This window comes from Lissotriton helveticus, chromosome 4_1 (assembly GCF_964261635.1).
Source record: "Lissotriton helveticus chromosome 4_1, aLisHel1.1, whole genome shotgun sequence".
Classification (NCBI taxonomy): Eukaryota; Metazoa; Chordata; class Amphibia; order Caudata; family Salamandridae; genus Lissotriton; species Lissotriton helveticus.
Window position 1 is genome coordinate 886,218,895 of NC_136063.1, and position 14,237 is coordinate 886,233,131.

The 14,237-nt window shown below is 42.2% G+C and overlaps 1 protein-coding gene across 2 annotated transcripts in view; it reads left to right on the forward strand.

The window, feature by feature from the left end:
* LOC144827366 (cytidine monophosphate-N-acetylneuraminic acid hydroxylase-like) overlaps positions 1 to 14,237 on the forward strand; it is a 537,565-nt gene that overhangs the window by 384,052 nt on the left and 139,276 nt on the right. For both annotated transcript variants that reach the window (XM_078685708.1, XM_078685707.1), the window contains exon 11: positions 9,154 to 9,328. In XM_078685708.1, coding sequence (XP_078541834.1) covers positions 9,154 to 9,328 — 175 coding nt within the window. The remainder of the gene's footprint in view (positions 1 to 9,153; positions 9,329 to 14,237) is intronic.

The following is a 14,237-nucleotide window of genomic DNA, read 5'->3' on the forward strand; positions in this document are numbered from 1 at the left end:
CTAGTGCCACGATGTGTCTCTGCTTTCGGTTTTTTGTATTTAAGCATTTCACCTAGATTCTTACCTCTAGTGAATGCAAAAATCGGCTGGTGCTCAAAACTCTTATCGAAATCGCTTTCCGCACGTAGAATGTTCCAATGTGTCCGTATTATCTGTTTGTATTTGTGACTCATCGTGGAGTATTTTGACACAATCGTCATTCTCTCTTGTTTTGGTTTGATACGAGTTTTCAACAGTTCTGCTCTGGAAATGTTTTGAACCTTATCAATGGATTTATTGATCAAGGTTAACGGGTATCCTCTCTTGCGAAATCTTTCACCCATCTTTTCCAATGTGTCTTTCACTTTCTCGGTTTCCGAAGTGATTCTTTTAGCCCTCATCATCTGTGATGTTGGTAGAAGCGTTTTTAGGGAATCCTGATGAAAACTTTGGAAATGAACGGTATTGTTTCTATCTGTTGGTTTTCTGTACATTTCCGTTTCTATTTTCCCCTGCTGCAACTTCACTTTGACATCTAGAAAGGTAATGGAGACTCTTGACATTTCCCAAGTGAGTTCTATTCTCTCGTCCTTCTCATTCAATTCATTTAGTACCTGTTGGAGTAATTCCTCTGTGTTTTTCCAAATAATAAAAACGTCATCAATATAACGAACTATCATTTTCAAATTGTTGGTCCAAATAGGGTTACTCAAGATGTACTGTTCCTCATATGCCTTCATGTACAGGTTAGCATATACCGGGGCGGCACAATTGCCCATAGATGTTCCCACCAATTGTTGATACCACTTGTTGTTCACTTTAAAGTAACTATGATAGAGCGTAAAAATTAACAACTCCATCAAAAAGACTTGCATTTGTTCACTGTGTTCGGTAGTTAGGATTGCTTGTTCCATTGCCTCTATCCCTGCACCATGAGGGATCGAAGTGTATAACGCCTTGACGTCTGCTGTGCATAGTGTTAACTCTTCATCCTCGTCAATCTCCAAGAGGTCTAATCTCTTTAAAAATTCTGTCGAATCTTTAATGTAAGTTGCCATGTTTTGTACCGTGGGCTGCATATATTTGTCGATAAACTGACCCGTTGCTTCATGAATGCTGTTCCTTGTGGATACAATGGGACGTAGTGGAGGGTCCCATAGGTTCTTGTGTATCTTCGGGATCATATAGAACATGGGGCTGCTCGGGTTCTCTTTAATCAGGAATTTCTTCGTTTTATCATTGATTGTACCTTTAACTCTTGCTTGGTCGACCAATTCTGTTAGCTTTTTCGCATACTCAGTGGTGGGATTCCGTGTTAGCTCAGCATAAGTGTTGGGGTCTGTTAGATGTTCTTCTACTTTGCGCTGATACATGTCGATATCCATTATTACTAGGCCTCCGCCTTTATCTGCTTTTGTGCAAAGAATGTTACTGTTACTCGACAATCTTTTCAGGACATCCCAGTCCTTGTTCGTTAGGTTTCTCTTGGATTTTTTTATCAAACTTCAAACGGTTTAGGTCCTGCCTCACCAAAGTCTCAAACAGATCTAAGGTCTTATGGCTGGTTGGAGCCATATATGTGCTTCTTGCTCGTAATCCTTTAAGTTGGTCTTGTTCTGTTGTGCTTGGTTTATCAACAATATGATCAAAAAAATAACGCAACCTTAATTTACGCATTAGTTTAAAAAAACTAATGTCAAGTTCAAGAGATTTGGTAGGAGTTGTCGGTACGAATGAAGTACCTTTCTCTAAAACTTTTAGTTCTTGTGATGTTAACTTGTATTTAGAAATGTTGATTACTAGGTGCTCTTGGGCGTGACTTTCTTCCTCTCTTTCTCCTTTATCTTTGTCGTCGCACTTCGTGTGTTTGGGCCTTCTTTTTCCCCACCTGGCTCTTCTTGTGGGTCTAAACCTAACTCTAAAAAATGCTCGTCTGTACTGGTGGTATCTGTTGAGGTAGTCGGTTTTTCAATCACTGTGGAGCCCTCCTGCCTTGTCATGGATTTCCCCATTTTCTCAACTTGTGAAGTCTGCCTTGGTTGAAAGGTTCTGTTAGATGGTGGTCGATTAGTTGCGTCGCTTCCCGATGATGAAGTATCTGTAAACGGGGTATGGGGACGGTTTCTTCTTCTCTGGGCATACACATCTGCCCATGTGTACACTTCCCCTAATTTATAATCGAGTGTGTCTCGTTTGAACTTCCTGATTTTTCGTTCGTTTACTTCCTGGATGTGGCGTTCAATTTGTTCTTTGGCATCCTTCAGAGCAGTGTCTAATTCATCAGTTGTCATCATTTTCGACAGCTCCTCCGTGAGTTCATCTATTTCCTTCGTTAGTTCTATTAGAATTCCTGAAAGTTCTTCAATGATCAGCAGGATCAAATCCAACGAACAACGATTCAAAATGGCATACCACTTGTCTTGAAAAGTTTTTGAGTTTTTACAAAGCGAAGGTTTTAGGGCAATACGTAGTCCCCTCGGTATCCTTAATACTTTATGATAACGAATCAGTGTGCTTGCATGGAGTTTTTGGTTGGCATGACGTTTTGATATGTAAATTAATTGCTTAAGGTTTTGTGCCTTGGTCCTGTTTGAGGATGTTTGAGTCATCTCTTCTTGAATCAAAGAATAAATTCTGGAGGCTTCTCCCTCCTGAAAAGCAAAAGTATCTGCCCTGGCTTCAGTGCTCTTTGAGATCTCTTCATACTGCATTGTTTGGTTGTAAGATAGTTCCCTCCTTTATTAGTGTTTGCGTGCAACTCGCCTCCGCGGCAAGAAAAAATGTTTCACAACTATAATTGTTTGAGGCTCTGCGTGCACTGCGTACAATGTCCGTTAGTTCAATTGAATTTTTTCAGTTTTAGCGTGCAAAAACAAGGCGGTACCTCCTGCCAAGGTGCCCTTTGTGAACATAAAGATGTGCCTTCCTTACAAAAGGAAAGGCATCCCTTGTAGCACTGCTATGTAGTCCTACTGGGGTTTGCCCAGTGTTCCTCACAAATATTCACTTGCAAGTTTGAAAGTTCATGTTCATTGTTTATTTCAAAGCATTTTCTTTTTCCCTTGGTTTAAACATTCTGTGGTACATATCAATTACGTTTGGTCAATGCATTTCGGTCGTTAAGACCTTCATCCGGGACCAGTAAACTGAAAACAAGGCATGACAAAATTTTGTGTCAATATATGTCGTAAATAATACACCTAATACAAACAAGCATCATTTTCAAATGTCAACGCGGCAAGTAAATAAACATAAAAATCAGCACGCTCAAAAACGATTTTTACCCCATCGGATAAACAAAACATGTTAGATGCCAAAATACATTAAAAAACGCCACTCTGACTGCGCATTCATTGTTGTCCTCGTATCATGTGTTTCAAACCACACTACACTGCTTTAAAAAGCAAAGAGACGCTGCAGAAACTTCCCTCTATGTTAAACATGCGCTTAGGCTTGAAACTATTCAAAGCTCCACTTTCAGTTGTTAAATACCCAGTTACTCACTATGTACTTATTCCTCGTGTCTTCCTCAGACTGCTCACTCTCCTGCCATAGGTAATGTCGGCATAAGCGCGATGGCTGTCCTCTCACTACTTATTTAACATACTTCTTAGTGCGCGTTTATGCGTCCCCCGCTCTCATTGGTTGTGCTCCCGATCACGTGGTCGGGTCCACAGCCAATGGGTGCTGCCGATTCCTCGCCATTGCTATGTGTTCGTGGTTAGGAATACGAATAAATAAAGTGTGTAAACTGACTTTTTTTTAAAAAAAACGTAATTTACAATGAAAACTGGGACAATTCACAAAACAGTACCCATATTGTTCAACATGTGGCATGTGATGCAGTGTAAAATAAAATGACATACAAAAGATGACATTCAAAAGAAATGTAGATAAAGCAGTGACCCTGCTTTTTCATCATGTGAAAGAATTATTAATGTGGATGACTCATACATCCCACCCTGCAGGAAGTGCAAAAAGTGCGTATATCCATGTTATTACTCCCCAATTCACAAATAACATGTGAATTCCACACGATCATTCAGTCCAAAAGGCTTATGTGAATTTAACAGGTACATCCAGCTGTTCTCACGTTGCAGAAGAAATTTATTGTTATCTCTTCCTTCAGTTTTCTCTATCACTTCCAAAATTGCGAACTGCAGTTGTGACACATTATGTTTGGCTTCTTTGAAATGAGCTGCTACTGCTGATTTGATGTTACCAGTCCTGATGTTTGATTTGTGCTCGTTCAGTCTTATCTTTATCTTGCGGGTGGTTTTACCTACGTAAACCTTGCCGCAAGGACATTTCAACATGTAGATTGCGTTGGCTGTGTCGCAAGTTGCTGTTACATGAAGCTTAATTTGATGCCCTTTCATGGGGTGTGTGATTGCATTACCCCTGATGATATTGTTGCAATGCCCGCATTGCAAGCAAGGTCTAGTGCCACGATGTGTCTCTGCTTTCGGTTTTTTGTATTTAAGCATTTCACCTAGATTCTTACCTCTAGTGAATGCAAAAATCGGCTGGTGCTCAAAACTCTTATCGAAATCGCTTTCCGCACGTAGAATGTTCCAATGTGTCCGTATTATCTGTTTGTATTTGTGACTCATCGTGGAGTATTTTGACACAATCGTCATTCTCTCTTGTTTTGGTTTGATACGAGTTTTCAACAGTTCTGCTCTGGAGATGTTTTGAACCTTATCAATGGATTTATTGATCAAGGTTAACGGGTATCCTCTCTTGCGAAATCTTTCACCCATCTTTTCCAATGTGTCTTTCACTTTCTCGGTTTCCGAAGTGATTCTTTTAGCCCTCATCATCTGTGATGTTGGTAGATGCGTTTTTAGGGAATCCTGATGAAAACTTTGGAAATGAACGGTATTGTTTCTATCTGTTGGTTTTCTGTACATTTCCGTTTCTATTTTCCCCTGCTGCAACTTCACTTTGACATCTAGAAAGGTAATGGAGACTCTTGACATTTCCCAAGTGAGTTCTATTCTCTCGTCCTTCTCATTCAATTCATTTAGTACCTGTTGGAGTAATTCCTCTGTGTTTTTCCGAATAATAAAAACGTCATCAATATAACGAACTATCATTTTCAAATTGTTGGTCCAAATAGGGTTACTCAAGATGTACTGTTCCTCATATGCCTTCATGTACAGGTTAGCATATACCGGGGCGGCACAATTGCCCATAGATGTTCCCACCAATTGTTGATACCACTTGTTGTTCACTTTAAAGTAACTATGATAGAGCGTAAAAATTAACAACTCCATCAAAAAGACTTGCATTTGTTCACTGTGTTCGGTAGTTAGGATTGCTTGTTCCATTGCCTCTATCCCTGCACCATGAGGGATCGAAGTGTATAACGCCTTGACGTCTGCTGTGCATAGTGTTAACTCTTTTAAAGGTACAATCAATGATAAAACGAAGAAATTCCTGATTAAAGAGAACCCGAGCAGCCCCATGTTCTATATGATCCCGAAGATACACAAGAACCTATGGGACCCTCCACTACGTCCCATTGTATCCACAAGGAACAGCATTCATGAAGCAACGGGTCAGTTTATCGACAAATATATGCAGCCCACGGTACAAAACATGGCAACTTACATTAAAGATTCGACAGAATTTTTAAAGAGATTAGACCTCTTGGAGATTGACGAGGATGAAGAGTTAACACTATGCACAGCAGACGTCAAGGCGTTATACACTTCGATCCCTCATGGTGCAGGGATAGAGGCAATGGAACAAGCAATCCTAACTACCGAACACAGTGAACAAATGCAAGTCTTTTTGATGGAGTTGTTAATTTTTACGCTCTATCATAGTTACTTTAAAGTGAACAACAAGTGGTATCAACAATTGGTGGGAACATCTATGGGCAATTGTGCCGCCCCGGTATATGCTAACCTGTACATGAAGGCATATGAGGAACAGTACATCTTGAGTAACCCTATTTGGACCAACAATTTGAAAATGATAGTTCGTTATATTGATGACGTTTTTATTATTTGGAAAAACACAGAGGAATTACTCCAACAGGTACTAAATGAATTGAATGAGAAGGACGAGAGAATAGAACTCACTTGGGAAATGTCAAGAGTCTCCATTACCTTTCTAGATGTCAAAGTGAAGTTGCAGCAGGGGAAAATAGAAACGGAAATGTACAGAAAACCAACAGATAGAAACAATACCGTTCATTTCCAAAGTTTTCATCAGGATTCCCTAAAAACGCTTCTACCAACATCACAGATGATGAGGGCTAAAAGAATCACTTCGGAAACCGAGAAAGTGAAAGACACATTGGAAAAGATGGGTGAAAGATTTCGCAAGAGAGGATACCCGTTAACCTTGATCAATAAATCCATTGATAAGGTTCAAAACATCTCCAGAGCAGAACTGTTGAAAACTCGTATCAAACCAAAACAAGAGAGAATGACGATTGTGTCAAAATACTCCACGATGAGTCACAAATACAAACAGATAATACGGACACATTGGAACATTCTACGTGCGGAAAGCGATTTCGATAAGAGTTTTGAGCACCAGCCGATTTTTGCATTCACTAGAGGTAAGAATCTAGGTGAAATGCTTAAATACAAAAAACCGAAAGCAGAGACACATCGTGGCACTAGACCTTGCTTGCAATGCGGGCATTGCAACAATATCATCAGGGGTAATGCAATCACACACCCCATGAAAGGGCATCAAATTAAGCTTCATGTAACAGCAACTTGCGACACAGCCAACGCAATCTACATGTTGAAATGTCCTTGCGGCAAGGTTTACGTAGGTAAAACCACCCGCAAGATAAAGATAAGACTGAACGAGCACAAATCAAACATCAGGACTGGTAACATCAAATCAGCAGTAGCAGCTCATTTCAAAGAAGCCAAACATAATGTGTCACAACTGCAGTTCGCAATTTTGGAAGTGATAGAGAAAACTGAAGGAAGAGATAACAATAAATTTCTTCTGCAACGTGAGAACAGCTGGATGTACCTGTTAAATTCACATAAGCCTTTTGGACTGAATGATCGTGTGGAATTCACATGTTATTTGTGAATTGGGGAGTAATAACATGGATATACGCACTTTTTGCACTTCCTGCAGGGTGGGATGTATGAGTCATCCACATTAATAATTCTTTCACATGATGAAAAAGCAGGGTCACTGCTTTATCTACATTTCTTTTGAATGTCATCTTTTGTATGTCATTTTATTTTACACTGCATCACATGCCACATGTTGAACAATATGGGTACTGTTTTGTGAATTGTCCCAGTTTTCATTGTAAATTACGTTTTTTTTAAAAAAAGTCAGTTTACACACTTTATTTATTCGTATTCCTAACCACGAACACATAGCAATGGCGAGGAATCGGCAGCACCCATTGGCTGTGGACCCGACCACGTGATCGGGAGCACAACCAATGAGAGCGGGGGACGCATAAACGCGCACTAAGAAGTATGTTAAATAAGTAGTGAGAGGACAGCCATCGCGCTTATGCCGACATTACCTATGGCAGGAGAGTGAGCAGTCTGAGGAAGACATGAGGAATAAGTACATAGTGAGTAACTGGGTATTTAACAACTGAAAGTGGAGCTTTGAATAGTTTCAAGCCTAAGCGCATGTTTAACATAGAGGGAAGTTTCTGCAGCGTCTCTTTGCTTTTTAAAGCAGTGTAGTGTGGTTTGAAACACATGATACGAGGACAACAATGAATGCGCAGTCAGAGTGGCGTTTTTTAATGTATTTTGGCATCTAACATGTTTTGTTTATCCGATGGGATAAAAATCGTTTTTGAGCGTGCTGATTTTTATGTTTATTTACTTGCCGCATTGACATTTGAAAATGATGCTTGTTTGTATTAGGTGTATTATTTACGACATATATTGACACAAAATTTTGTCATGCCTTGTTTTCAGTTTACTGGTCCCGGATGAAGGTCTTAACGACCGAAATGCATTGACCAAACGTAATTGATATGTACCACAGAATGTTTAAACCAAGGGAAAAAGAAAATGCTTTGAAATAAACAATGAACATGAACTTTCAAACTTGCAAGTGAATATTTGTGAGGAACACTGGGCAAACCCCAGTAGGACTACATAGCAGTGCTACAAGGGATGCCTTTCCTTTTGTAAGGAAGGCACAACTTTATGGCCTGTCCATGTTCCACACCAGGCTTTGAAATGCAACCCAAGACGGCAGGGCCGGACTGGGAACCAAAACCGGCCCTGGCAAAGTGCTCAGCTGGCCACCCCGCCCCCGGGCGGGAGGGGGGCGAGCGCTTTGCCAGGGCCGCTTTTCAGCCGATTTTGTTACAGGGCCGATTTAGCAGCTATGCTGCAAAAACGGCTCTGCAACAAAAACGGCCCCCAGGGCCCCAAACCGGCCCCCAACCTTGCGGCCGACCGGGGGATTGCCCGGTGCCCACAACGGCCAGTCCGGGCCTGCAAGACGGCCGGACAAACATTCATGCACACTTTGAGGTGCTCACCACTCCTCTCCTGGCCCCTGCTTTGGCCAGCCCCGCCCCTAGGAAGGAAAAATAAAATGATAATAGCGCTTCATTATTATAATTTTATTTTTCCTCAGCACTGCTCATTAAGCAGTGGGGCGACACCCTCCAACTTAGTGGAGGAGCCGCCTCTACAAGGTAGGCAAAAAAAAATGTTGTTGCCACCAAATAATGCACATTCAGCAATATTTAAGGAAGAAATTCTTGTGATAAAATGGAGGAAACGCATCTTTTTCTTTTTTCCTCATTTCTATCATATGAGACATGATTTTTTTTCAATCCAGAATTAAGAGATCCGAGCCATCAAAATGGACAATCCGGCGCATCATATCCGTCACTGACGTATGTGATTATCTATGCAAGGTGTATTTAACATTTTTTTCCAATCTATACTGTAGGATAGGTTTATTTTCTATTCAAAACTAAGGTCCTGTCAATCATATTGTTAAAAAAAATCTTAGGCTTACAGCATGGACAAGGCACTCTTATCAGGTGTGGTATAGGGAGGTGCACCCCTGCTGCTTTGCCACTGGTGGTGAAGCTCCGAGTTTGTTTGACGGGGAACATTCCTGTATTCTTATTTGTTCTTTCAATTTGCTAAATTAGGTTTTAATTTAACTCTCTTTCTTAAATATGTATTTCAGCAAAAGTATTACAGAGCCTCCGAAGGGAACGAAGATTTTCAAGGACTCGTGGGATTTTGACATTTACGTAAATGCCTTCAGTGCTTCGCTTGACGATGTGATATTTCAGAACCCTTTATGGAAAGAAGAGTACTTCACGTGGGCTGGATTTACCAATTACAACCTTGTGGTCAGAGTATGTTATTTCACAACACTTCTGTTAATTGTATTTTCTTAAAGATGAATGTACATATATGTAGACGTATCTCATTTAGTCAGTCGCAAGGGAAGTCATGTTGATGGCGAGAATGAATTTCAGTTTTTCGAGGCTCCTTGTCTCTCCACTCTCAACTGCCCCTTATAAGATTTAGGAAAAATCTGGAAGCATGACTTTTTCCAAATTAAGGGGCGGATTATGATGGCGGGGAGACCGCCACCAACAGGCTGTTGGTGGCAGTCTCCATGCTACTCTAAGCTGCTTTACAGCCTGCCATATTTTGATGGCGGGCGGAAAGCCCGACCTCCACGGGTCCAACAGTAGCAATCCCCAGAATGGTGCGGGTAGAGATGAGAAAGGTACCCGCCATGGAAAGGCTGCCAGGGGTGGACATTGGGGGCCCGTAGCTGGCCCCTCTTCCCCCCTGGCTCTTCTCTTTGGGTGTGGAGAGATCCCTTTAACAAGTGACAGGCACTGCATGGTGCCTGTCACATAGTACAGGGATGTTTTACACATTCCTTTTTTCCATCGCGGCAGGTGCTGCAGCCAGCAGCAACCACTGCAATGGAAAACCTATACAATGCAACTTCCAGCGTGGCGACCGCATTGTAATTTGTCCTGTGGGACCCCTGACACTATGTCAGGCAGTCCCCATCTCTGTTATGATGGGGAGCGGTCGCGAGACCGCCTGCCATCCTAATAAGGCCCTAAGTTGTGTTTTGAGCAGTTTGAATTCATAGGTTGAGTTCCTTAGCTATGGTGCCCATGCGTTTTATATAAAGCCCTTTGCATTAAATTAAGACAATATCTGCTTAAGCCTAAATGTTCAAAATTAATCATTTGTGCTCATTTCTTTCAGTGCACTAAGATCTAGGTCGAAAAATTTATCACCAAATATTTTTGCAGGAAGTTATTTGGAGAAATGCTTATTTCATTACACTGAAATGCCTCTTTACAGCCGTTTATGCAGATATAAAATCATGAATGTATTCTCACACAGGTTACAGCATTGGTTCATATATTTTCACTGTAGATAAATGTGTGCCTTTGAAATACCTTTATTGTACCGCTGCCTATATGCCTGTGCCTCAAAAGCGTGGCCAGTGAACAGTCAGCAGGGACACAGTACATCTATATGCCTAGCACTCCTCTTTAACAGACACTGAACTAGATAAAATATGTAACCTCTGTCTGCAGGAAGAATGTGCTTTATCTCCTTGGTCTACATATATTCTCAGTAGTTACCGCAGAACAGGTGTAACCACTCTCTTGCTGGCTTCCTGTATTTAATGTTTTTAATATTGAAAAGAACTGCAACTTTTAAAATATTCTCCTTTTATTGGGATTTGATAACAACATTCTAATGGTAAATTTACCCAGTTCTTTCAACGTTATCCCCATGACTAGTTGAGGTTACATGCCAAAGCTGTACTATTACAGTACCTAAAGTTAAAGGTTTGTACTATCTTGCTATTTGCATGCAGTTCGGCACTTGGGAGGGCCCTACACCTGTACCAGTGTTATATCTATTACCAGGTGGAGTTCAGGAGTGCCTCTACAACAAATTCGGAGTTATACCAGTGGCAGATCCTCGGCTAAGGCGGAGAAGCGTTGCTCCACTGCTTTGCAGCAGTGAAATAAAGACGGGGAGAGGAGCTGGCCTAACGGCTAAGGCGCTCGACCTCGGACCTGAGGATCTGGGTGGGCCTCGGTAACGACGCCAAAAACCTCCTGTGATTCTGGGCATATCACTTAATCTCCCCGTGCCAAAAAAAAAAAAGAAAGTGTGTCCTCATGTAAAAAACGTAACTTGTGCTATGTAAAGCGCTCGGATACCTGATTCGGTTCGGGTCTAGTTCGCGCTATATAAAACTCCACAAAAAAAAAAAAAAAATGATAACTCAAGGTTTTTATGATTTATTTCCCCTTCTGCTGCAGCTTTGTGGGAGGGGCTGCTCTGCTGGAGAGCAGGGGAGGAGTGGTTTGAACTCCCTAAGTGTACATGAATGTTTGGCTGAAAAGCCATGCGCACTTTGCATGTTCTCCACCTAGGCTGCATTAAAGCCCAGGTGGAGAACATGGCCAAGTTCCCATTTACTGGTTGTGCACCGAACCACGGACCTCAGACCAATCACAGCGCTGCATTGCAGTGTTGTGATTGGCTCAGGGGAGCCTCAGCCTGGGTGCTTCCTGGAACACCAGCCGGGAGAGACGATGGCAGGATGATGGAGGAGGGCGTGGCGAGGGAGTACGTTTTGTTTTTACACCCCCTTGCCTTCCCACATCCACCCACCCCACATCTCCCACCCCAGCACCCCTGATCCGTGCCAGCCGCTCCTTAGTTATACATGTAATAGGGGCATTGCAATACTTTCCAGGCTGCACGGTGTCAGCAGTCAGTTCCCTGGAGGCCTCCATCACCCTATGAGTGCCCAACCACCTAATTCATTTCCATCATCTGGCAATAATGTTTCCACCCCCCAATGTTTTTGTTACCTGTTCTAGCTGCCATCTGTGACCAATAGTCCTCAAATTGTAACTGGCAGTACACATAGGGGCCGATTCATAAAGGTAAACTTACACTTGTGTCTAAGTTTATACTTTTTAGTATTCACAAAGGAAAACTTAGACTAAAAGTAGAAAAGTTAGACTTTTGGTTTAAGTTTACCTTTATGAATACCAAAAAGTTGTAAAATTACAAAAAAGTTAAAAGTTTCCCTTTGTGAATCGGGCCCCATGTCTTGTAGCGAGAAGTTCACACATGGATAGGCATGTCTTCGACAGTGTATTGTTACTCCTATTTTTTACGAGTAGAAGCATCATCACTGTGAGCTTACGCCTACTAACTGAGACCTCTTTGACATAGCCCAAAAGAGCCTCTATGGGTGTTCTTAGCACCCTTTCACTGATTACTTCATCAACGCAGTCATGAACTGAAGTCCAAAACCTAGCCACTTCAGAGCATTGCCAAGCCAAGTAAATGCTTGAAGTACGCCTGTTTCGTGTCACAATGCGGACAGCATACATCGATCAAAAGTCCCATTTTGTGCAGTTTAATCGGTGTGCGGTATATTCTGTGTAAACATTTGATATATATCAAACACAATCTATAATTAGGTGAGAGCATGCCTGTCTGATCACAGCAGTAGTGCCAGTCCTCGTCCATTGCGGCGGAGTTCAGATCAGCTTACCACTCAAGTTTTTCTCTAGCCTTCGTCTCAAGGACTTTATTTTGCATAGTGGAGTACAACTCTGTGACTAGTCGTCTGGTGGATGCCGAGCTTACAACGCAGTATATTGCTGGTAAACTTGGAGGATCTTGGGGATATGTGTTATGCAGTTTTTTACATATGCTGTGCAGTTGACAGTACAGCAGCAAGCCAAGTAGCGTGCAGTGCGTTGTGTTTTGGATATCCTACTGCATAAGAAATGTACCAGCAGAGTACATGACCCTCATCACTTCCAACCTCATATGCGTCAGCTGTTGTAGGGATCCCTTGTCTGTTGCAAGAGGCAATATCGGATTCTGCATCAGCCACAGACAAGCAGTCCAGTGGAGCCCTGCGGCGCAGACCCAGGTCTGTGCTTCAGTGCCAAGATACCCCTTTGGGGGTAATTCATTGCGCTATATCAAGTTTTTTGTAACATAACATAACATTCTGTCCTATGGCCAAACCGCGCATTTTACAGAACGGATCTCACCACTAAATCGTGATAGAGGAGTGAAAATTGCTTTGACTAATGGGCAGAGATCAGCACTGTCTGCTTCCACTGCAACATGTGGATGGTACAGCTTGGATAAACCCATTGATGGATATATTGGACCTGTGCACATTTACAGTATAATTTAAAGTAGGGTGTACACAGTTCACCTTGCTCAAACAACAGGGTCAGCCCTTCCCACAATAATATCGGCTGTTTTCCAGTCCACTTCAGTTCAATCTTTAGGAACCTAATGCCATTGAAGAATACGCGTGTCAATTGGACAGGGCTATTAACAAAAAGGTAAAGGAATTTAGAAAAGACCACCATCTTTATATTGGCAATTCCCCTGGCTATAGACAGAGGCATCCTGTACTGGACCGGTACATGCTTCCCAAGTGACACATTCAGTCCTGCCATAATTCTTCATCCATATCACCTTGATGCCCCTGCTGACCCAGATCCCCACATGTTTGAATGCAGAGGCAGTTAATTTTAATGAACATGAACTTAGGGCCTCATTACGATTGTAGTGAAACCGCCATCGGCAGCCTGTCAGTGGCAGTCTCACCGCCATTGAAAGCATGTTTTTCGCCTGTCATATTAGGATGGCGGGCGGAGGGGTGGAAGTCAAGAGAGACTGACCACTGCGGATCCAACGGGATCATCCCAATGCGATGGCTGTCAGATGTAAGACCGACCGCCTTCATAATCAGGCCCTTAGTTACAAAACATAGCATAGCCGCAGTTGGTGAAAAAAATAACTGATTTATACCAATTTATGATAATTCCAGTGAGACCACCTAATATGAGGACCTCCAGCAGTATGGGTGTGAGGTTACTCATGTTCTTTCACGTACGAAGTCACATCATCTGCATGCATCACCAACACTAATCTCCAGGCCAAAATAATTTAGTCCGTGTGCAGCATGATGTTTTAGCAGAGTTGATGCAAGTTGTTCCATGACGAGGGCATAGAAGATCAAGGACAGCGGGCATTCCTGCCGGCAGCCTCTTCTAATCAGGAAAGGAGGAAACCGCACCATTCATGCACAATCCACGGTGGGTAGCACATAAAGCAGTTTGAGCCACACGATACAGGAAGGGCTCGCCCCTATCAGGAAAAGCAGTGAAAAGAGCTACGGTAATTCCAGTGAATCAAATGCCTTTGTGGCCTCCAAGAACA